Genomic DNA, 20,644 nt, shown 5'->3' on the forward strand with positions numbered 1-20,644 from the left:
TATCATAGTGATTAGTTATTAAAATACTTATCTTAGTGTCTCCTGTAAAGTAAACAGTGATCTTAAGGAAACCTAGACTACACATCTTTCACATATCCAGCCATGCCCCTTCAGTGATCACTCCAAGGAAGGTGGAAGGAACAATGTTTTCAGAGGATTTTAATAGTCCCATTATCTTGAATATCTGCCATTTGGACCTAGTATTTGCTAATTATCTCTATGGTTGGCTAGGTAACAGGAATGAATATAGGAGAGGCAGGTTTATGTTCCAGACTTGGAATGTTTCAACATTAGTACTATAGATATAATTACAGCTCTGTGATTTTATGTAAAGAGAATATGGCTGGAGGTCGGCGGTACTCCCTTTCCTTAATGACAACTATCTCTTCATGACCACCACACACACCCCTCCTACACACTCCCTAGTCTGCAGTCTCTGCTACCGGCTCATGTCTTAATGGGATTCTGATTGTGGATCCAATTTGTTTCTGCATTGGCGGAATCTTGACTAGACCACACAGACACTGCGGACAGGGAGCTTGGTGTGGGGGATGCACAAGAACGTGTGTGTCAGAGGAGAGTGAAGGAATGGGTTTATTCAGAGTGTCAAACTTTAGCGATATACACAATTTTTCTAGTTGCCTATAGTAACCAGATCTGTGATTTAGCCAACTCCTCTGTGGTTTTGTTGTTGTACCATACATAATGTATATGACATGAACATGTATGGTATAACAATGAACAACTGGGGAGTTTGCCAAATCATCTGGCCACTACAGTAGTAGCAACATGCCTTGGCAACCAATGTATTGTACACATGTAGGGTCTTCATTTGATCAGTCTTCTGTTGCTGAGAATTTTACTGTGACGAAGGAAATGCAGAGGAGCTTTGATTGAAATAAATTCACTGAAAGCCCACACTAACACATGGTTATCTTAACAGTATTGCACCTTTCATGTAGCCTACGGCTAATAGCCTAACTACCGGACTAAAAGTATTTTGCTGTGACTATTGGTCAAATTAAGATTCTGTGTCTGTGTGTTGTTAACAGTCATCCAGTCCTGATAACTATTGTGTGTGCAGTATAGAGCAGTGGTTACCAAGCATGGGTACTAGGAATCCTGGGAGTACTTGGCCTATCCATGGGGTAATTGAGAAGGCTCATGAGACCAGAGGGGGTACTCCTTCTGACAGAGCAAAATTCAATTGGTGGTACATTTAACCCAAAACGGTTGTGAACCACTGCTATAGAGAATACAGTGTATAGCTCTGTTGTAACCTGTCTCTCTTTCTCTCCCTCCAGGTGCGTAAGTACCTGTTGATGTTGGACGTGCGTAAGGACCATGTGAAGTTCTGGAGACCCCAGGTGTTGCTGATGGTATCTAACCCCCGTAGCAGTGTAGGTCTCATCACCTTCATCAACGACATCAAGAAGAGTGGTCTCTATGTCCTGGGACATGTACAGCTAGGAGACCTGGGTAAGAGGGCATACGGAGATGTTGGCTTTTCCATAGTAAAGAAGCCGTTCCCATTTCACTTCCATTATTCCCCAAGAGTGGCTGAATACCTCCCACTCATCTATTTCAGTTCAGGCTTCTTGGTGAATGTCTAGGGGAATTGTTCGACTGAGTTGATGTCAACCCAATGTTTGAAGAAGTATGTCTCTGACTTTGCTACTAGTACAGTAACTAAAGTTATATGTGTGGTAAGCCAGGCTGCTTACCAGTGTGACGTTTATTAGATACACCACCTCGTTCATGAAAATAGTCCGCTCCTACAGACAGCGAGTCGCTGCCAGGTGCTTGTTCCAGTATCTCAGAAATGTCCGGCCACCTGGGCTTTTCACCCACATCAGTGTCTAGGGTTAACAGAAAATGGTGCAACAAACAAAAACATCTAGTCAGACTGCAGTCCTGTGGGCGAAAACAGCTCCCTGATGAGGTCGAAGGAGAATGGCAAGAATGACAGGTAACAGGCGGGCCACAAACAGGAAAATAACGACACAGTACAACAGTTTCCAAATGTTTTCATTCAGGACCCCCTTCCAGCATTGGAGAACATCCTGCACCGACCCGTCGCCCTGGCACAGTTTGGGAACCACTGCTGAACTGTATCTCGGAATTCATAACTCGTCGGTCCTTGTCACACCGGGCTCCACTCCTATCAGCTAAAATCAAGAGCGCCTTCAGTGGGCACGCCATCCCCAACACAGGACAACTGAGGAGTGGAAAACATTACCTGGTCCAACGAATCTCGGTTCCTGTTGCATCATGCTGATGTCAGAGTCAGGATGCCCCCAAAAAATCAGACTGTTCTGACCCCGCCCCCTCTATGCATCCAGAACTAGTACTGGATGGGTGTACCTAATAAATTGGCCACTTTGTGTGTGTGTAGTGCTATATGGTGTCCTGTGATCAGGCTGTTCTCTGTTGTGTAGGTGTGTGGTGCTATATGGTGTCCTGTGATCAGGCTGTTCTCTGTAGTGTAGGTGTGTGGTGCTATATGGTGTCCTGTGATCAGGCTGTTCTCTGTAGTGTAGGTGTGTGGTGCTATATGGTATCCTGTGATCAGGCTGTTCTCTGTAGTGTAGGTGTGTGGTGCTATATGGTATCCTGTGATCAGGCTGTTCTCTGTAGTGTAGGTGTGTGGTGCTATATGGTATCCTGTGATCAGACTGTTCTCTGTAGTGTAGGTGTGTGGTGCTATATGGTGTGTGTGGTGCTATATGGTATCCTGTGATCAGACTGTTCTCTGTAGTGTAGGTGTGTGGTGCTATATGGTATCCTGTGATCAGACTGTTCTCTGTAGTGTAGGTGTGTGGTGCTATATGGTATCCTGTGATCAGGCTGTTCTCTGTAGTGTAGGTGTGTGGTGCTATATGGTATCCTGTGATCAGGCTGTTCTCTGTAGTGTAGGTGTGTAGTTCTATATGGTATCCAGTGATCAGGCTGTTCTCTGTAGTGTAGGTGTGTAGTTCTATATGGTATCCTGTGATCAGGCTGTTCTCTGTAGTGTAGGTGTGTGGTGCTATATGGTATCCTGTGATCAGGCTGTTCTCTGTAGTGTAGGTGTGTGGTGCTATATGGTCTCTGGTGATCAGGCTGTTCTCTGTAGTGTCGGTGTGTGGTGCTATACGGTATCCTGTGATCAGGCTGTTCTGTAGTGTAGGTGTGTAGTGCTATATGTTATCCTGTGTAGGTGTGTGGTGCTATATGGTCTCTGGTGATCAGGCTGTTCTCTGTAGTGTAGGTGTGTGGTGCTATATGGTCTCTGATCAGGCTGTTCTCTGTAGTGTAGGTGTGTGGTGCTATATGGTCTCTGGTGATCAGGCTGTTCTCTGTAGTGTAGGTGTGTGGTGCTATATGGTATCCTGTGATCAGACTGTTCTCTGTAGTGTAGGTGTGTGGTGCTATATGGTATCCTGTGATCAGGCTGTTCTCTGTAGTGTAGGTGTGTGGTGCTATATGGTGTCCTGTGATCAGGCTGTTCTCTGTAGTGTAGGTGTGTGGTGCTATATGGTATCCTGTGATCAGGCTGTTCTCTGTAGTGTAGGTGTGTGGTGCTATATGGTGTCCTGTGATCAGGCTGTTCTCTGTAGTGTAGGTGTGTGGTGCTATATGGTGTCCTGTGATCAGGCTGTTCTCTGTAGTGTAGGTGTGTGGTGCTATATGGTGTCCTGTGATCAGACTGTTCTCTGTAGTGTAGGTGTGTGGTGCTATATGGTGTCCTGTGATCAGACTGTTCTCTGTAGTGTCCTGTGATCAGACTGTTCTAGGTGTGTGGTGCTATATGGTATCCTGTGATCAGACTGTTCTCTGTAGTGTAGGTGTGTGGTGCTATATGGTGTGTGTGGTGCAATATGGTGTCCTGTGATCAGACTGTTCTCTGTAGTGTAGGTGTGTGGTGCTATATGGTGTCCTGTGATAAGGCTGTTCTCTGTAGTGTAGGTGTGTAGTGCTATATGGTGTCCTGTGATCAGGCTGTTCTCTGTAGTGTAGGTGTGTGGTGCTATATGGTGTCCTGTGATCAGGCTGTTCTCTGTAGTGTAGGTGTGTGGTGCTATATGGTATCCTGTGATCAGGCTGTTCTCTGTAGTATAGGTGTGTGGTGCTATATGGTATCCTGTGATCAGGCTGTTCTCTGTAGTGTAGGTGTGTGGTGCTATATGGTATCCTGTGATCAGGCTGTTCTCTGTAGTGTAGGTGTGTGGTGCTATATGGTATCCTGTGATCAGGCTGTTCTCTGTAGTGTAGGTGTGTAGTTCTATATGGTATCCTGTGATCAGGCTGTTCTCTGTAGTGTAGGTGTGTGGTGCTATATGGTGTCCTGTGATCAGACTGTTCTCTGTAGTGTAGGTGTCCTGTGGTGCTATACGGTGTCCTGTGATCAGGCTGTTCTCTGTAGTGTAGGTGTGTGATGCTATATGGTATCCTGTGATCAGGCTGTTCTCTGTAGTGTAGGTGTGTGGTGCTATATGGTGTGTGTGGTGCTATATGGTGTCCTGTGATCAGGCTGTTCTCTGTAGTGTAGGTGTGTGGTGCTATATGGTGTGTGGTGCTATATGGTGTCCTGTGATCAGGCTGTTCTCTGTAGTGTAGGTGTGTGGTGCTATATGGTGTGTGGTGCTATATGGTGTCCTGTGATCAGGCTGTTCTCTGTAGTGTAGGTGTGTGGTGCTATATGGTGTGTGGTGCTATATGGTGTCCTGTGATCAGGCTGTTCTCTGTAGTGTAGGTGTGTGGTGCTATATGGTGTCCTGTGATCAGACTGTTCTCTGTAGTGTAGGTGTGTGGTGCTATATGGTGTCCTGTGATCAGGCTGTTCTCTGTAGTGTAGGTGTGTGGTGCTATATGGTGTCCTGTGATCAGGCTGTTCTCTGTAGTGTAGGTGTGTGGTGCTATATGGTGTCCTGTGATCAGGCTGTTCTCTGTAGTGTAGGTGTGTGATGCTATATGGTATCCTGTGATCAGGCTGTTCTCTGTAGTGTAGGTGTGTGGTGCTATATGGTATCCTGTGATCAGGCTGTTCTCTGTAGTGTAGGTGTGTGGTGCTATATTGTGTCCTGTGATCAGGCTGTTCTCTGTAGTGTAGGTGTGTGATGCTATATGGTATCCTGTGATCAGGCTGTTCTCTGTAGTGTAGGTGTGTGGTGCTATATGGTGTGTGGTGCTATATGGTGTCCTGTGATCAGGCTGTTCTCTGTAGTGTAGGTGTGTGGTGCTATATGGTGTCCTGTGATCAGGCCGTTCTCTGTAGTGTAGGTGTGTGGTGCTATATGGTGTGTGGTGCTATATGGTGTCCTGTGATCAGGCCGTTCTCTGTAGTGTAGGTGTGTGGTGCTATATGGTGTCCTGTGATCAGGCTGTTCTCTGTAGTGTAGGTGTGTGGTGCTATATGGTGTCCTGTGATCAGGCTGTTCTCTGTAGTGTAGGTGTGTAGTTCTATATGGTATCCTGTGATCAGACTGTTCTCTGTAGTGTAGGAGTGTGGTGCTATATTGTGTCCTGTGATCAGGCTGTTCTCTGTAGTGTAGGTGTGTGTGGTGCTATATGGTATCCTGTGATCAGACTGTTCTCTGTAGTGTAGGTGTGTGGTGCTATATGGTGTCCTGTGATCAGGCTGTTCTCTGTAGTGTAGGTGTGTGGTGCTATATGGTGTCCTGTGATCAGGCTGTTCTCTGTAGTGTAGGTGTGTGGTGCTATATGGTGTCCTGTGATCAGGCTGTTCTCTGTAGTGTAGGTGTGTGGTGCTATATGGTATCCTGTGATCAGGCTGTTCTCTGTAGTGTAGGTGTGTGGTGCTATATGGTGTCCTGTGATCAGGCTGTTCTCTGTAGTGTAGGTGTGTGATGCTATATGGTATCCTGTGATCAGGCTGTTCTCTGTAGTGTAGGTGTGTGGTGCTATATGGTGTCCTGTGATCAGGCTGTTCTCTGTAGTGTAGGTGTGTGGTGCTATATGGTATCCTGTGATCAGGCTGTTCTCTGTAGTGTAGGTGTGTGGTGCTATATGGTGTCCTGTGATCAGGCTGTTCTCTGTAGTGTAGGTGTGTGGTGCTATATGGTGTCCTGTGATCAGGCTGTTCTCTGTAGTGTAGGTGTGTGGTGCTATATGGTATCCTGTGATCAGGCTGTTCTCTGTAGTGTAGGTGTGTAGTGCTATATGGTATCCTGTGATCAGGCTGTTCTCTGTAGTGTAGGTGTATGGTGCTATATAGTGTCCTGTGATCAGGCTGTTCTCTGTAGTATAGGTGTGTGGTGCTATATGGTATCCTGTGATCAGGCTGTTCTCTGTAGTATAGGTGTGTGGTGCTATATGGTATCCTGTGATCAGGCTGTTCTCTGTAGTATAGGTGTGTGGTGCTATATGGTGTCCTGTGATCAGGCTGTTCTCTGTGCTATATGGTGTGTGGTGCTATATGGTGTCCTGTGATCAGCTGTTCTCTGTAGTGTAGGTGTGATGTTCTATATGGTCTCCTGTGATCAGGCTGTTCTCTGTAGTGTAGGTGTGTGGTGCTATATGGTGTCCTGTGATCAGGCTGTTCTCTGTAGTGTAGGTGTGTGGTGCTATATGGTATCCTGTGATCAGGCTGTTCTCTGTAGTGTAGGTGTGTGGTGCTATATGGTATCCTGTGATCAGGCTGTTCTCTGTAGTGTAGGTGTGTGATGCTATATGGTATCCTGTGATCAGGCTGTTCTCTGTAGTGTAGGTGTGTGGTGCTATATGGTATCCTGTGATCAGGCTGTTCTCTGTAGTGTAGGTGTGTGATGCTATATGGTATCCTGTGATCAGGCTGTTCTCTGTAGTGTAGGTGTGTGGTGCTATATGGTGTCCTGTGATCAGGCTGTTCTCTGTAGTGTAGGTGTGTGGTGCTATATGGTATCCTGTGATCAGGCTGTTCTCTGTAGTGTAGGTGTGTGGTGCTATATGGTGTCCTGTGATCAGGCTGTTCTCTGTAGTGTAGGTGTGTGGTGCTATATGGTATCCTGTGATCAGGCTGTTCTCTGTAGTGTAGGTGTGTGGTGCTATATGGTGTCCTGTGATCAGGCTGTTCTCTGTAGTGTAGGTGTGTGATGCTATATGGTATCCTGTGATCAGGCTGTTCTCTGTAGTGTAGGTGTGTGGTGCTATATGGTGTCCTGTGATCAGGCTGTTCTCTGTAGTGTAGGTGTGTGATGCTATATGGTGTGTGGTGCTGTATGGTGTCCTGTGATCAGGCCGTTCTCTGTAGTGTAGGTGTGTGGTGCTATATGGTGTCCTGTGATCAGACTGTTCTCTGTAGTGTAGGTGTGTGATGTTCTATATGGTCTCTGGTGATCAGGCTGTTCTCTGTAGTGTAGGTGTGTGGTGCTATATGGTGTCCTGTGATCAGGCTGTTCTCTGTAGTGTAGGTGTGTGGTGCTATATGGTATCCTGTGATCAGGCTGTTCTCTGTAGTGTAGGTGTGTAGTGCTATATGGTGTCCTGTGATCAGACTGTTCTCTGTAGTGTAGGTGTGTGATGCTATATGGTATCCTGTGATCAGGCTGTTCTCTGTAGTGTAGGTGTGTGGTGCTATATGGTGTCCTGTGATCAGACTGTTCTCTGTAGTGTAGGTGTGTGGTGCTATATGGTGTCCTGTGATCAGGCTGTTCTCTGTAGTGTAGGTGTGGTGCTATATGGTGTCCTGTGATCAGACTGTTCTCTGTAGTGTAGGTGTGTGGTGCTATATGGTGTCCTGTGATCAGGCTGTTCTCTGTAGTGTAGGTGTGTGGTGCTATATGGTATCCTGTGATCAGGCTGTTCTCTGTAGTGTAGGTGTGTGGTGCTATATGGTATCCTGTGATCAGGCTGTTCTCTGTAGTGTAGGTGTGTGGTGCTATATGGTATCCTGTGATCAGGCTGTTCTATGTAGTGTAGTTCTATATGGTGTCCTGTGATCAGGCTGTTCTCTGTAGTGTAGGTGTGTGGTGCTATATGGTGTCCTGTGATCAGGCTGTTCTCTGTAGTGTAGGTGTGTGGTGCTCTATGGTATCTGGTGTTCAGGCTGTTCTGTAGTGTAGGTGTATGGTGCTATATGGTGTCCTGTGATCAGGCTGTTCTCTGTAGTATAGGTGTGTGGTGCTATATGGTGTCCTGTGATCAGGCTGTTCTCTGTAGTATAGGTGTGTGGTGCTGTATGGTGTCCTGTGATCAGGCTGTTCTCTGTAGTGTAGGTGTGTGATGCTATATGGTATCCTGTGATCAGGCTGTTCTCTGTAGTGTAGGTGTGTGGTGCTATATGGTATCCTGTGATCAGGCTGTTCTCTGTAGTGTAGGTGTGTGGTGCTATATGGTATCCTGTGATCAGGCTGTTCTCTGTAGTGTAGGTGTGTGGTGCTATATGGTGTCCTGTGATCAGGCTGTTCTCTGTAGTGTAGGTGTGTGATGCTATATGGTATCCTGTGATCAGGCTGTTCTCTGTAGTGTAGGTGTGTGGTGCTATATGGTATCCTGTGATCAGGCTGTTCTCTGTAGTGTAGGTGTGTGGTGCTATATGGTGTCCTGTGATCAGGCTGTTCTCTGTAGTGTAGGTGTGTGGTGCTATATGGTATCCTGTGATCAGGCTGTTCTCTGTAGTGTAGGTGTGTGGTGCTATATGGTATCCTGTGATCAGGCTGTTCTCTGTAGTGTAGGTGTGTGGTGCTATATGGTGTCCTGTGATCAGGCTGTTCTCTGTAGTGTAGGTGTGTGGTGCTATATGGTATCCTGTGATCAGGCTGTTCTATGTAGTGTAGTTCTATATGGTGTCCTGTGATCAGACTGTTCTCTGTAGTGTAGGTGTGTGGTGCTATATGGTGTCCTGTGATCAGGCTGTTCTCTGTAGTGTAGGTGTGTGGTGCTATATGGTGTCCTGTGATCAGGCTGTTCTCTGTAGTGTAGGTGTGTGGTGCTATATGGTGTCCTGTGATCAGGCTGTTCTCTGTAGTGTAGGTGTGTGGTGCTATATGGTATCCTGTGATCAGACTGTTCTCTGTAGTGTAGGTGTGTGGTGCTATATGGTGTCCTGTGATCAGGCTGTTCTCTGTAGTATAGGTGTGTGGTGCTATATGGTGTCCTGTGATCAGGCTGTTCTCTGTAGTATAGGTGTGTGGTGCTATATGGTGTCCTGTGATCAGGCTGTTCTCTGTAGTATAGGTGTGTGGTGCTATATGGTATCCTGTGATCAGGCTGTTCTCTGTAGTGTAGGTGTATGGTGCTATATAGTGTCCTGTGATCAGGCTGTTCTCTGTAGTATAGGTGTGTGGTGCTATATGGTATCCTGTGATCAGGCTGTTCTCTGTAGTATAGGTGTGTGGTGCTATATGGTATCCTGTGATCAGGCTGTTCTCTGTAGTGTAGGTGTATGGTGCTATATAGTGTCCTGTGATCAGGCTGTTCTCTGTAGTATAGGTGTGTGGTGCTATATGGTATCCTGTGATCAGGCTGTTCTCTGTAGTATAGGTGTGTGGTGCTATATGGTATCCTGTGATCAGGCTGTTCTCTGTAGTATAGGTGTGTGGTGCTATATGGTGTCCTGTGATCAGGCTGTTCTCTGTAGGTGTGTGGTGCTATATGGTGTCCTGTGATCAGGCTGTTCTCTGTAGTGTATGGTGTGTGGTGCTATATGGTGTCCTGTGATCAGGCTGTTCTCTGTAGTGTAGGTGTGTGGTGCTATGGTGTCCTATCAGGCTGTTCTCTGGTGCTAGGTGTATGGTGGTCCTGTGATCAGGCTGTTCTCTGTAGTGTAGGTGTGTGGTGCTATATGGTATCCTGTGATCAGGCTGTTCTCTGTAGTGTAGGTGTGTGGTGCTATATGGTGTCCTGTGATCAGGCTGTTCTCTGTAGTGTAGGTGTGTGGTGCTATATGGTGTCCTGTGATCAGGCTGTTCTCTGTAGTGTAGGTGTGTGATGCTATATAGTATCCTGTGATCAGGCTGTTCTCTGTAGTGTAGGTGTGTGGTGCTATATGGTGTCCTGTGATCAGGCTGTTCTCTGTAGTGTAGGTGTGTGGTGCTATATGTTATCCTGTGATCAGGCTGTTCTCTGTAGTGTAGGTGTGTGGTGTTCTCTATATGGTATCCTGTGATCAGGCTGTTCTCTGTAGTGTAGGTGTGTGGTGCTATATGGTGTCCTGTGATCAGGCTGTTCTCTGTAGTGTAGGTGTGTGGTGCTATATGGTATCCTGTGATCAGGCTGTTCTCTGTAGTGTAGGTGTGTGGTGCTATATGGTGTCCTGTGATCAGGCTGTTCTCTGTAGTGTAGGTGTGTGGTGCTATATGGTATCCTGTGATCAGGCTGTTCTCTGTAGTGTAGGTGTGTGGTGCTATATGGTGTCCTGTGATCAGGCTGTTCTCTGTAGTGTAGGTGTGTGGTGCTATATGGTATCCTGTGATCAGGCTGTTCTCTGTAGTGTAGGTGTGTGGTGCTATATGGTGTCCTGTGATCAGGCTGTTCTCTGTAGTGTAGGTGTGTGGTGCTATATGGTATCCTGTGATCAGGCTGTTCTCTGTAGTGTAGGTGTGTGGTGCTATATGGTATCCTGTGATCAGGCTGTTCTCTGTAGTGTAGGTGTGTGGTGCTATATGGTATCCTGTGATCAGGCTGTTCTCTGTAGTGTAGGTGTGTGGTGCTATATGGTGTCCTGTGATCAGGCTGTTCTCTGTAGTGTAGGTGTGTGGTGCTATATGGTGTCCTGTGATCAGGCTGTTCTCTGTAGTGTAGGTGTGTGGTGCTATATGGTGTCCTGTGATCAGGCTGTTCTCTGTAGTGTAGGTGTGTGGTGCTATATGGTATCCTGTGATCAGGCTGTTCTCTGTAGTGTAGGTGTGTGGTGCTATATGGTATCCTGTGATCAGGCTGTTCTCTGTAGTGTAGGTGTGTGGTGCTATATGGTATCCTGTGATCAGGCTGTTCTCTGTAGTGTAGGTGTGTGGTGCTATATGGTGTCCTGTGATCAGGCTGTTCTCTGTAGTGTAGGTGTGTGGTGCTATATGGTATCCTGTGATCAGGCTGTTCTCTGTAGTGTAGGTGTGTGGTGCTATATGGTATCCTGTGATCAGGCTGTTCTCTGTAGTGTTGGTGTGTGGTGCTATATGGTGTCCTGTGATCAGGCTGTTCTCTGTAGTGTAGGTGTGTGTGCTATATGGTATCCTGTGATCAGGCTGTTCTCTGTAGTGTAGGTGTGTGGTGCTATATGGTATCCTGTGATCAGGCTGTTCTCTGTAGTGTAGGTGTGTGGTGCTATATGGTGTCCTGTGATCAGGCTGTTCTCTGTAGTGTAGGTGTGTGATGCTATATAGTATCCTGTGATCAGGCTGTTCTCTGTAGTGTAGGTGTGTGGTGCTATATGGTGTCCTGTGATCAGGCTGTTCTCTGTAGTGTAGGTGTGTGGTGCTATATGGTGTCCTGTGATCAGGCTGTTCTCTGTAGTGTAGGTGTGTGGTGCTATATGGTGTCCTGTGATCAGGCTGTTCTCTGTAGTGTAGGTGTGTGGTGCTATATGGTATCCTGTGATCAGGCTGTTCTCTGTAGTGTAGGTGTGTGGTGCTATATGGTGTCCTGTGATCAGGCTGTTCTCTGTAGTGTAGGTGTGTGGTGCTATATGGTATCCTGTGATCAGGCTGTTCTCTGTAGTGTAGGTGTGTGGTGCTATATGGTATCCTGTGATCAGGCTGTTCTCTGTAGTGTAGGTGTGTAGTGCTATATGGTATCCTGTGATCAGGCTGTTCTCTGTAGTGTAGGTGTGTGGTGCTATATGGTGTCCTGTGATCAGGCTGTTCTCTGTAGTGTAGGTGTGGTGCTATATGGTGTCCTGTGATCAGACTGTTCTCTGTAGTGTAGGTGTGTGGTGCTCTATGGTATCTGGTGTTCAGGCTGTTCTGTAGTGTAGGTGTATGGTGCTATATGGTGTCCTGTGATCAGGCTGTTCTCTGTAGTGTAGGTGTGTGGTGCTATATGGTGTCCTGTGATCAGGCTGTTCTCTGTAGTGTAGGTGTGTGGTGCTATATGGTATCCTGTGATCAGGCTGTTCTCTGTAGTGTAGGTGTGTGGTGCTATATGGTATCCTGTGATCAGGCTGTTCTCTGTAGTGTAGGTGTATGGTGCTATATAGTGTCCTGTGATCAGGCTGTTCTCTGTAGTGTAGGTGTGTGGTGCTATATGGTGTCCTGTGATCAGGCTGTTCTCTGTAGTGTAGGTGTATGGTGCTATATAGTGTCCTGTGATCAGGCTGTTCTCTGTAGTATAGGTGTGTGGTGCTATATGGTATCCTGTGATCAGGCTGTTCTCTGTAGTGTAGGTGTATGGTGCTATATAGTGTCCTGTGATCAGGCTGTTCTCTGTAGTATAGGTGTGTGGTGCTATATGGTATCCTGTGATCAGGCTGTTCTCTGTAGTATAGGTGTGTGGTGCTATATGGTATCCTGTGATCAGGCTGTTCTCTGTAGTATAGGTGTGTGGTGCTATATGGTGTCCTGTGATCAGGCTGTTCTCTGTGCTATATGGTGTGTGGTGCTATATGGTGTCCTGTGATCAGACTGTTCTCTGTAGTGTAGGTGTGATGTTCTATATGGTCTCTGGTGATCAGGCTGTTCTCTGTAGTGTAGGTGTGTGGTGCTATATGGTGTCCTGTGATCAGGCTGTTCTCTGTAGTGTAGGTGTGTGGTGCTATATGGTATCCTGTGATCAGGCTGTTCTCTGTAGTGTAGGTGTGTGGTGCTATATGGTGTCCTGTGATCAGGCTGTTCTGTAGTGTAGGTGTGTGATGCTATATGGTATCCTGTGATCAGGCTGTTCTCTGTAGTGTAGGTGTGTGGTGCTATATGGTATCCTGTGATCAGACTGTTCTCTGTAGTGTAGGTGTGATGTTCTATATGGTCTCTGTGATCAGGCTGTTCTCTGTAGTGTAGGTGTGTGGTGCTATATGGTGTCCTGTGATCAGGCTGTTCTCTGTAGTGTAGGTGTGTGGTGCTATATGGTGTCCTGTGATCAGACTGTTCTCTGTAGTGTAGGTGTGTGGTGCTATATGGTGTCCTGTGATCAGGCTGTTCTCTGTAGTGTAGGTGTGTGGTGCTATATGGTGTCCTGTGATCAGGCTGTTCTCTGTAGTGTAGGTGTGTGGTGCTATATGGTATCCTGTGATCAGGCTGTTCTCTGTAGTGTAGGTGTGATGTTCTATATGGTCTCTGGTGATCAGGCTGTTCTCTGTAGTGTAGGTGTGTGGTGCTATATGGTGTCCTGTGATCAGGCTGTTCTCTTAGTGTAGGTGTGTGGTGCTATATGGTATCCTGTGATCAGGCTGTTCTCTGTAGTGTAGGTGTGTGGTGCTATATGGTGTCCTGTGATCAGACTGTTCTCTGTAGTGTAGGTGTGTGGTGCTATATGGTGTCCTGTGATCAGACTGTTCTCTGTAGTGTAGGTGTGTGGTGCTATATGGTATCCTGTGATCAGGCTGTTCTCTGTAGTGTAGGTGTGTGGTGCTATATGGTGTCCTGTGATCAGGCTGTTCTCTGTAGTGTAGGTGTGTGATGCTATATGGTATCCTGTGATCAGGCTGTTCTCTGTAGTGTAGGTGTGTGGTGCTATATGGTATCCTGTGATCAGGCTGTTCTCTGTAGTGTAGGTGTGTGGTGCTATATGGTGTCCTGTGATCAGGCTGTTCTCTGTAGTGTAGGTGTGTGATGCTATATGGTATCCTGTGATCAGGCTGTTCTCTGTAGTGTAGGTGTGTGGTGCTATATGGTATCCTGTGATCAGGCTGTTCTCTGTAGTGTAGGTGTGTGGTGCTATATGGTATCCTGTGATCAGGCTGTTCTCTGTAGTGTAGGTGTGTGGTGCTATATGGTATCCTGTGATCAGGCTGTTCTATGTAGTGTAGTTCTATATGGTGTCCTGTGATCAGGCTGTTCTCTGTAGTGTAGGTGTGTGGTGCTATATGGTGTCCTGTGATCAGGCTGTTCTCTGTAGTATAGGTGTGTGGTGCTATATGGTGTCCTGTGATCAGGCTGTTCTCTGTATTGTAGGTGTGTGGTGCTCTATGGTATCCTGGTGATCAGGCTGTTCTGTAGTGTAGGTGTATGGTGCTATATGGTGTCCTGTGATCAGGCTGTTCTCTGTAGTATAGGTGTGTGGTGCTGTATGGTGTCCTGTGATCAGGCTGTTCTCTGTATTGTAGGTGTGTGGTGCTCTATGGTATCTGGTGTTCAGGCTGTTCTGTAGTGTAGGTGTATGGTGCTATATGGTGTCCTGTGATCAGGCTGTTCTCTGTAGTATAGGTGTGTGGTGCTATATGGTGTCCTGTGATCAGGCTGTTCTCTGTTGTATAGGTGTGTGGTGCTATATGGTGTCCTGTGATCAGGCTGTTCTCTGTAGTATAGGTGTGTGGTGCTATATGGTATCCTGTGATCAGGCTGTTCTCTGTAGTGTAGGTGTATGGTGCTATATAGTGTCCTGTGATCAGGCTGTTCTCTGTAGTATAGGTGTGTGGTGCTATATGGTATCCTGTGATCAGGCTGTTCTCTGTAGTGTAGGTGTATGGTGCTATATAGTGTCCTGTGATCAGGCTGTTCTCTGTAGTATAGGTGTGTGGTGCTATATGGTATCCTGTGATCAGGCTGTTCTCTGTAGTATAGGTGTGTGGTGCTATATGGTATCCTGTGATCAGGCTGTTCTCTGTAGTATAGGTGTGTGGTGCTATATGGTGTCCTGTGATCAGGCTGTTCTCTGTAGTATAGGTGTGTGGTGCTATATGGTGTGTGGTGCTATATGGTGTCCTGTGATCAGGCCGTTCTCTGTAGTGTAGGTGTGTGGTGCTATATGGTGTCCTGTGATAAGGCTGTTCTCTGTAGTGTAGGTGTGTGGTGCTATATGGTGTCCTGTGATCAGACTGTTCTCTGTAGTGTAGGTGTTTGGTGCTATATGGTGTCCTGTGATCAGGCTGTTCTCTGTAGTGTAGGTGTGTGGTGCTATATGGTGTCCTGTGATCAGGCTGTTCTCTGTAGTGTAGGTGTGTGATGCTATATGGTATCCTGTGATCAGGCTGTTCTCTGTAGTGTAGGTGTGTGGTGCTATATGGTATCCTGTGATCAGGCTGTTCTCTGTAGTGTAGGTGTGTGGTGCTATATGGTGTCCTGTGATCAGGCTGTTCTCTGTAGTGTAGGTGTGTGGTGCTATATGGTATCCTGTGATCAGGCTGTTCTCTGTAGTGTAGGTGTGTGGTGCTATATGGTGTCCTGTGATCAGGCTGTTCTCTGTAGTGTAGGTGTGTGGTGCTATATGGTATCCTGTGATCAGGCTGTTCTCTGTAGTGTAGGTGTGTGGTGCTATATGGTGTCCTGTGATCAGGCTGTTCTCTGTAGTGTAGGTGTGTGGTGCTATATGGTATCCTGTGATCAGGCTGTTCTCTGTAGTGTAGGTGTGTGGTGCTATATGGTGTGTGTGGTGCTATATGGTATCCTGTGATCAGACTGTTCTCTGTAGTGTAGGTGTGTGGTGCTATATGGTGTCCTGTGATCAGGCTGTTCTCTGTAGTGTAGGTGTGTGGTGCTATATGGTATCCTGTGATCAGGCTGTTCTCTGTAGTGTAGGTGTGTGGTGCTATATGGTATCCTGTGATCAGGCTGTTCTATGTAGGTGTAGTTCTATATGGTGTCCTGTGATCAGACTGTTCTCTGTAGTGTAGGTGTGTGGTGCTATATGGTGTCCTGTGATCAGACTGTTCTCTGTAGTGTAGGTGTGTGGTGCTCTATGGTATCTGGTGTTCAGGCTGTTCTGTAGTGTAGGTGTATGGTGCTATATGGTGTCCTGTGATCAGGCTGTTCTCTGTAGTATAGGTGTGTGGTGCTATATGGTGTCCTGTGATCAGGCTGTTCTCTGTTATATAGGTGTGTGGTGCTATATGGTGTCCTGTGATCAGACTGTTCTCTGTAGTATAGGTGTGTGGTGCTATATGGTATCCTGTGATCAGGCTGTTCTCTGTAGTGTAGGTGTATGGTGCTATATAGTGTCCTGTGATCAGGCTGTTCTCTGTAGTATAGGTGTGTGGTGCTATATGGTATCCTGTGATCAGGCTGTTCTCTGTAGTGTAGGTGTATGGTGCTATATAGTGTCCTGTGATCAGGCTGTTCTCTGTAGTATAGGTGTGTGGTGCTATATGGTATCCTGTGATCAGGCTGTTCTCTGTAGTGTAGGTGTATGGTGCTATATAGTGTCCTGTGATCAGGCTGTTCTCTGTAGTATAGGTGTGTGGTGCTATATGGTATCCTGTGATCAGGCTGTTCTCTGTAGTGTAGGTGTATGGTGCTATATAGTGTCCTGTGATCAGGCTGTTCTCTGTAGTATAGGTGTGTGGTGCTATATGGTATCCTGTGATCAGGCTGTTCTCTGTTGTATAGGTGTGTGGTGCTATATGGTGTCCTGTGATCAGGCTGTTCTCTGTAGTATAGGTGTGTGGTGCTCTGTATGGTATCCTGTGATCAGGCTGTTCTCTGTTGTATAGGTGTGTGGTGCTATATGGTGTCCTGTGATCAGGCTGTTCTCTGTAGTGTAGGTGTGTGGTGCTATATGGTGTCCTGTGATCAGGCTGTTCTCTGTTGTATAGGTGTGTGGTGCTATATGGTGTCCTGTGATCAGGCTGTTCTCTGTAGTGTAGGTGTGTGGTGCTATATGGTATCCTGTGATCAGGCTGTTCTCTGTAGTATAGGTGTGTGGTGCTATATGGTATCCTGTGATCAGGCTGTTCTCTGTAGTGTAGGTGTGTGGTGCTATATGGTGTCCTGTGATCAGGCTGTTCTCTGTAGTGTAGGTGTGTGGTGCTATATGGTGTCCTGTGATCAGGCTGTTCTCTGTAGTGTAGGTGTGTGATGCTATATGGTATCCTGTGATCAGGCTGTTCTCTGTAGTGTAGGTGTGTGGTGCTATATGGTATCCTGTGATCAGGCTGTTCTCTGTAGTATAGGTGTGTGGTGCTATATGGTGTGTGGTGCTATATGGTGTCCTGTGATCAGGCCGTTCTCTGTAGTGTAGGTGTGTGGTGCTATATGGTGTGTGGTGCTATATGGTGTCCTGTGATCAGGCCGTTCTCTGTAGTGTAGGTGTGTGGTGCTATATGGTGTGTGGTGCTATATGGTGTCCTGTGATCAGGCCGTTCTCTGTAGTGTAGGTGTGTGGTGCTATATGGTGTCCTGTGATAAGGCTGTTCTCTGTAGTGTAGGTGTGTGGTGCTATATGGTGTCCTGTGATCAGACTGTTCTCTGTAGTGTAGGTGTTTGGTGCTATATGGTGTCCTGTGATCAGGCTGTTCTCTGTAGTGTTGGTGTGTGGTGCTATATGGTGTGTGTGGTGCTATATGGTGTCCTGTGATCAGGCCGTTCTCTGTAGTGTAGGTGTGTGGTGCTATATGGTGTCCTGTGATCAGGCTGTTCTCTGTAGTGTAGGGGTGTGGTCCTGTGATCAGACTGTTCTCTGGTATAGTGTCACTTTCAGTGGTGACTGAGCTCCTCCAGTATTGACAAGCCCAGCCTCTCTCTCAATTCAATTCAATTCAAGGGCTTTATTGGCATGGGTAACGTATGTTAACATTGCCAAAGCAAGTGATATACAGTTGAAGTTGGAAGTTTACGTACACCTTAGCCAAATACATTTAAACTCAGTTTTTCACAATTCCTGACATTTAATCCTAGTAAAAATCCCCCATTTTATTTTAAGAATGTGAAATGTCACAATAATAGTATAGAGTGATTAGCTTTTATTTATTTCATCACATTCTCAATGGGTTAGAAGTTTACATACACTCAATTAGTATTTGGTAGCATTGCCTTTAAATGTTTTAACTTGGGTCAAACATTTCAGGTAGCCTTCCACAAGCTTCCCACAATAAATTGGGTGAATTTTGGCCCATTCCTCCTGAAAGAGCTGGTGTAACTGAGTCAGGTTTGTAGGATCCTTGCTCGCACACGCTTTTTCAGTTGTGCCCACAAAATGTCTATGGGATTGAGGTCAGGGCTTTGTGATGGCCACTCCAATACCTTGACTTTGTTGTCCTTAAGCCATTTTGCCACAACTTTGGAACTATGCTTGGGGTCATTGTCCATTTGGAAGATCCATTTGCGACCAAGCTTTAACTTCCTGACTGATGTCCTGAGATGTTGCTTCAATATATTCACATAATTTTCCTAACTCATGATGCCATCTATTTTGTGAGGTGCACCAGTCCCTACAGCAGCAAAGCACCCCCACAATATGATGCTGCCACCTCCCTGCTTCACGGTTGAGATGGTGTTCTTTTTTGCAAGCCTCTCCCCTTTTCCTCCAAACACAACAATGGTCATTATGGCCAAACAGTTATGTTTGTTTCATCAGACCAGAGTACAAAAAGTACGATCTTTGTCCTCATGTGCTGTTGCAAACCATAGTCTGGCTTTTTAATGGTGGTTTTGGAGCAGTGGCTTCTTCCTTGCTGAGCGGCCTTTCAGGTTATGTCGATATAGGACAAATTTTACTGTGGATATAGATACTTTTATACCCGTTTCCTCCAGCATCTTCACTAGGTCCTTTGCTGTTATTCTGGGAATGATTTTCCCTTTTCGCACCAAAGTACTTTCATTTCTAGGAGACTGAACGAGTCTCCTTGCTGAGCATTATGACAGCTGCGTGGACCCATGGTGTTTATACTTGCGTACTATTGTTTGTACAGATGAACGTGGTACCTTCAGGCTCTCAAGGATGACCCAGACTTGTGGAGGTCTACAATTTTTTTCTGAAGTCTTAGCTGATTTATTTTGATTTCCCCATGATGTTGAGCAAAGAGGCACTGAGTGTGAAGGTGGGCCTTGAAATACATCCAATTGGTACACCTCCAATTGACTCAAATTATGTCAATTAGCCTATCAGAAGCATCTAAAGCCATGACATTTTCTGAAATTTTCCAAGCTGTTTAAAGGCACAGTCAACTTATTGTATGTAAACTTCTGACCCACTGGAATTGTGATACACTGAATTATAAGTGAAATAATCTGTCTGTAAACCAATTGTTGGAAAAATGGTTTGTCATGCACAAAGTAGATGTCCTAACCGACTTGCTATAACTATAGTTTGTTAACAAGAAATTTGTGGAGTGGGTGAAAAATGAGTTTTAATGACTCCCACCTAAGTGCATGTAAACTTCCAACCTCAACTGTAGATAATAAACAATAAAAGTATAGTAAACATTACACTCACAAAGTTCCAAAAGAGTAGACATTTCAAATGTCATGTAGATATGGAAGTTTATAAAAATTGGGGTAGTTTTTTAATTCTTTGGATCTCATTAATCGGAGGGAAATGTGTCTTTCATATGGTCATACATTTGGCAGGAGGTTAGGAAGTGCAGCTCAGTTTCCACCTCATTTTGTGGGCAGTGAGCACATAGCCTGTCTTTTCTTGAGAGTCAGGTCTGCCTTATTGTGGCCTTTCTCAATAGTAAGGCTATGCTCACTGAGTCTGTACATAGTCAAAGCTTTCCTTAAGTTTGGGTCAGTCACAGTGGTAAGGTATTCTGCCACTGCGTACTCTCTGTTTAGGGCCAAATTGCATTCTAGTTTGCATTTTCTACATTTTTATAAATTCTTTCCAATGTGTCAAGTAATTCTCTTTTTGTTTTCTCATGATTTGTTCGGGTCTAATTGTGTTGCTGTGCTGTCCTAGGGCTCTGTGGGGTCTGTCTGTTTGTGAACAGAGCCCCAGGACCAGCTTGCTTTGGAGTCTCTTCTCCAGGTTAATCTCTCTGTAGGTGATGGCTTTGTTATGGAAGGTTTGGGAATCTCTACCTTTTAGGTGGTTGTAGAATTTAACGTGTCTTTTCTGGATTTTGATCATTAGTGGGTATCTGCCTAATTCTGCTCTGCATGCATTATTTGGTGTTTTACGTTGTACACTGAGGATATTTTTCCAGAATTCTGCATGCAGAGTCTCAATTTGGTGTTTGTCCCGTTTTGTGAATTATTGGTTGGTGAGCGGACCCCAGACCTCACAACCATAAAGACAACTGATTCAGGTATTTTTTTTGTCAGATTCTAATTGGTATGTCGAATTTATGTTCCTTTTGATGGCATAGAATGCCCTTGTCTCTCAGCTCGTTTACAGATTTGTGGAAGTTACCTGTGGCACTGATGGTTGGTATGTATGGTTTTTGTGTGCTCTAGGGCAACGGTGTCCAGATGGAATTTGTATTTGTGGTCCTGGCGACTTGACCTTTTTTGGAACACCATTATTTTTGTCTTACTCAAATGTAATGTCAGGGCCCAGGTCTGGCTAAATCTGTGCAGAAGATTGTAGGTGCTGCTGTAGGCCCTCCTTGGTTGGTGACAGAAACATCTGATTATCAGCAAATAGTAGACGTTTGATTTAAGATTCTAGTAGGGTGAGGCCATGTGCTGCAGACTAGTTCCCTCGCCAATTCGTTGATATATATGTTGAAGAGGGTGGGGCTTCTCCCTCGTGTGTCTCTTCTGTCTGGAGCTTATGTTCTTCCGTGGCATACTGCCAAATCAGGTCACTATACATCAGGTCATCTCTTATTCTCTAAGAGCACTTGGCAGATAATGGCCCCTGGCCAAAATGTTTGCATAGATATTGATGTTTTGTTTCTCTCTCACTCTTTTGTCCCCCC

At 45.9% G+C, this 20,644-nt stretch overlaps 2 protein-coding genes across 41 annotated transcripts in view; both read left to right on the top strand.

The window, feature by feature from the left end:
* LOC118371085 (solute carrier family 12 member 9-like) overlaps nt 1-20,644 on the top strand; it is a 53,718-nt gene that overhangs the window by 30,949 nt on the left and 2,125 nt on the right. The window contains exon 11 of the mRNA XM_035756410.2: nt 1,305-1,479. Within this exon, the coding sequence (XP_035612303.1) occupies nt 1,305-1,479 (175 nt within the window). The remainder of the gene's footprint in view (nt 1-1,304; nt 1,480-20,644) is intronic.
* On the top strand, nt 1,618-20,640 carry LOC127929772 (uncharacterized). 40 transcript variants are annotated; one of them, XM_052518253.1, is made up of 9 exons: nt 1,618-3,018; nt 3,401-3,502; nt 4,204-4,305; nt 4,787-5,365; nt 5,569-6,199; nt 6,608-7,168; nt 7,494-9,462; nt 14,580-14,681; nt 16,904-20,640. In XM_052518253.1, exons 7-9 carry the CDS (start codon nt 8,763-8,765, stop codon nt 17,020-17,022), a joined length of 921 nt encoding a protein of 306 aa, XP_052374213.1. In that variant the 5' UTR covers nt 1,618-3,018; nt 3,401-3,502; nt 4,204-4,305; nt 4,787-5,365; nt 5,569-6,199; nt 6,608-7,168; nt 7,494-8,762; the 3' UTR covers nt 17,023-20,640. The 40 variants fall into 40 exon arrangements, with proteins under 40 accessions (XP_052374213.1, XP_052374074.1, XP_052374178.1 ...); XM_052518114.1 differs by lacking the exons at nt 1,618-3,018; nt 3,401-3,502; nt 4,787-5,365; nt 5,569-6,199; nt 14,580-14,681 and adding exons at nt 3,086-3,250; nt 4,051-4,101; nt 12,044-12,349; nt 14,376-14,579; nt 15,933-16,340 and having other exon boundaries at nt 4,255-4,305; nt 6,557-7,168; nt 7,494-9,411; nt 16,649-20,640; XM_052518060.1 differs by lacking the exons at nt 1,618-3,018; nt 3,401-3,502; nt 4,204-4,305; nt 14,580-14,681 and adding exons at nt 4,392-4,461; nt 12,044-12,349; nt 14,376-14,579; nt 15,933-16,340 and having other exon boundaries at nt 5,093-5,365; nt 7,494-9,411; nt 16,649-20,640.

Source organism: Oncorhynchus keta, chromosome 1 (assembly GCF_023373465.1).
Source record: "Oncorhynchus keta strain PuntledgeMale-10-30-2019 chromosome 1, Oket_V2, whole genome shotgun sequence".
Classification (NCBI taxonomy): Eukaryota; Metazoa; Chordata; class Actinopteri; order Salmoniformes; family Salmonidae; genus Oncorhynchus; species Oncorhynchus keta.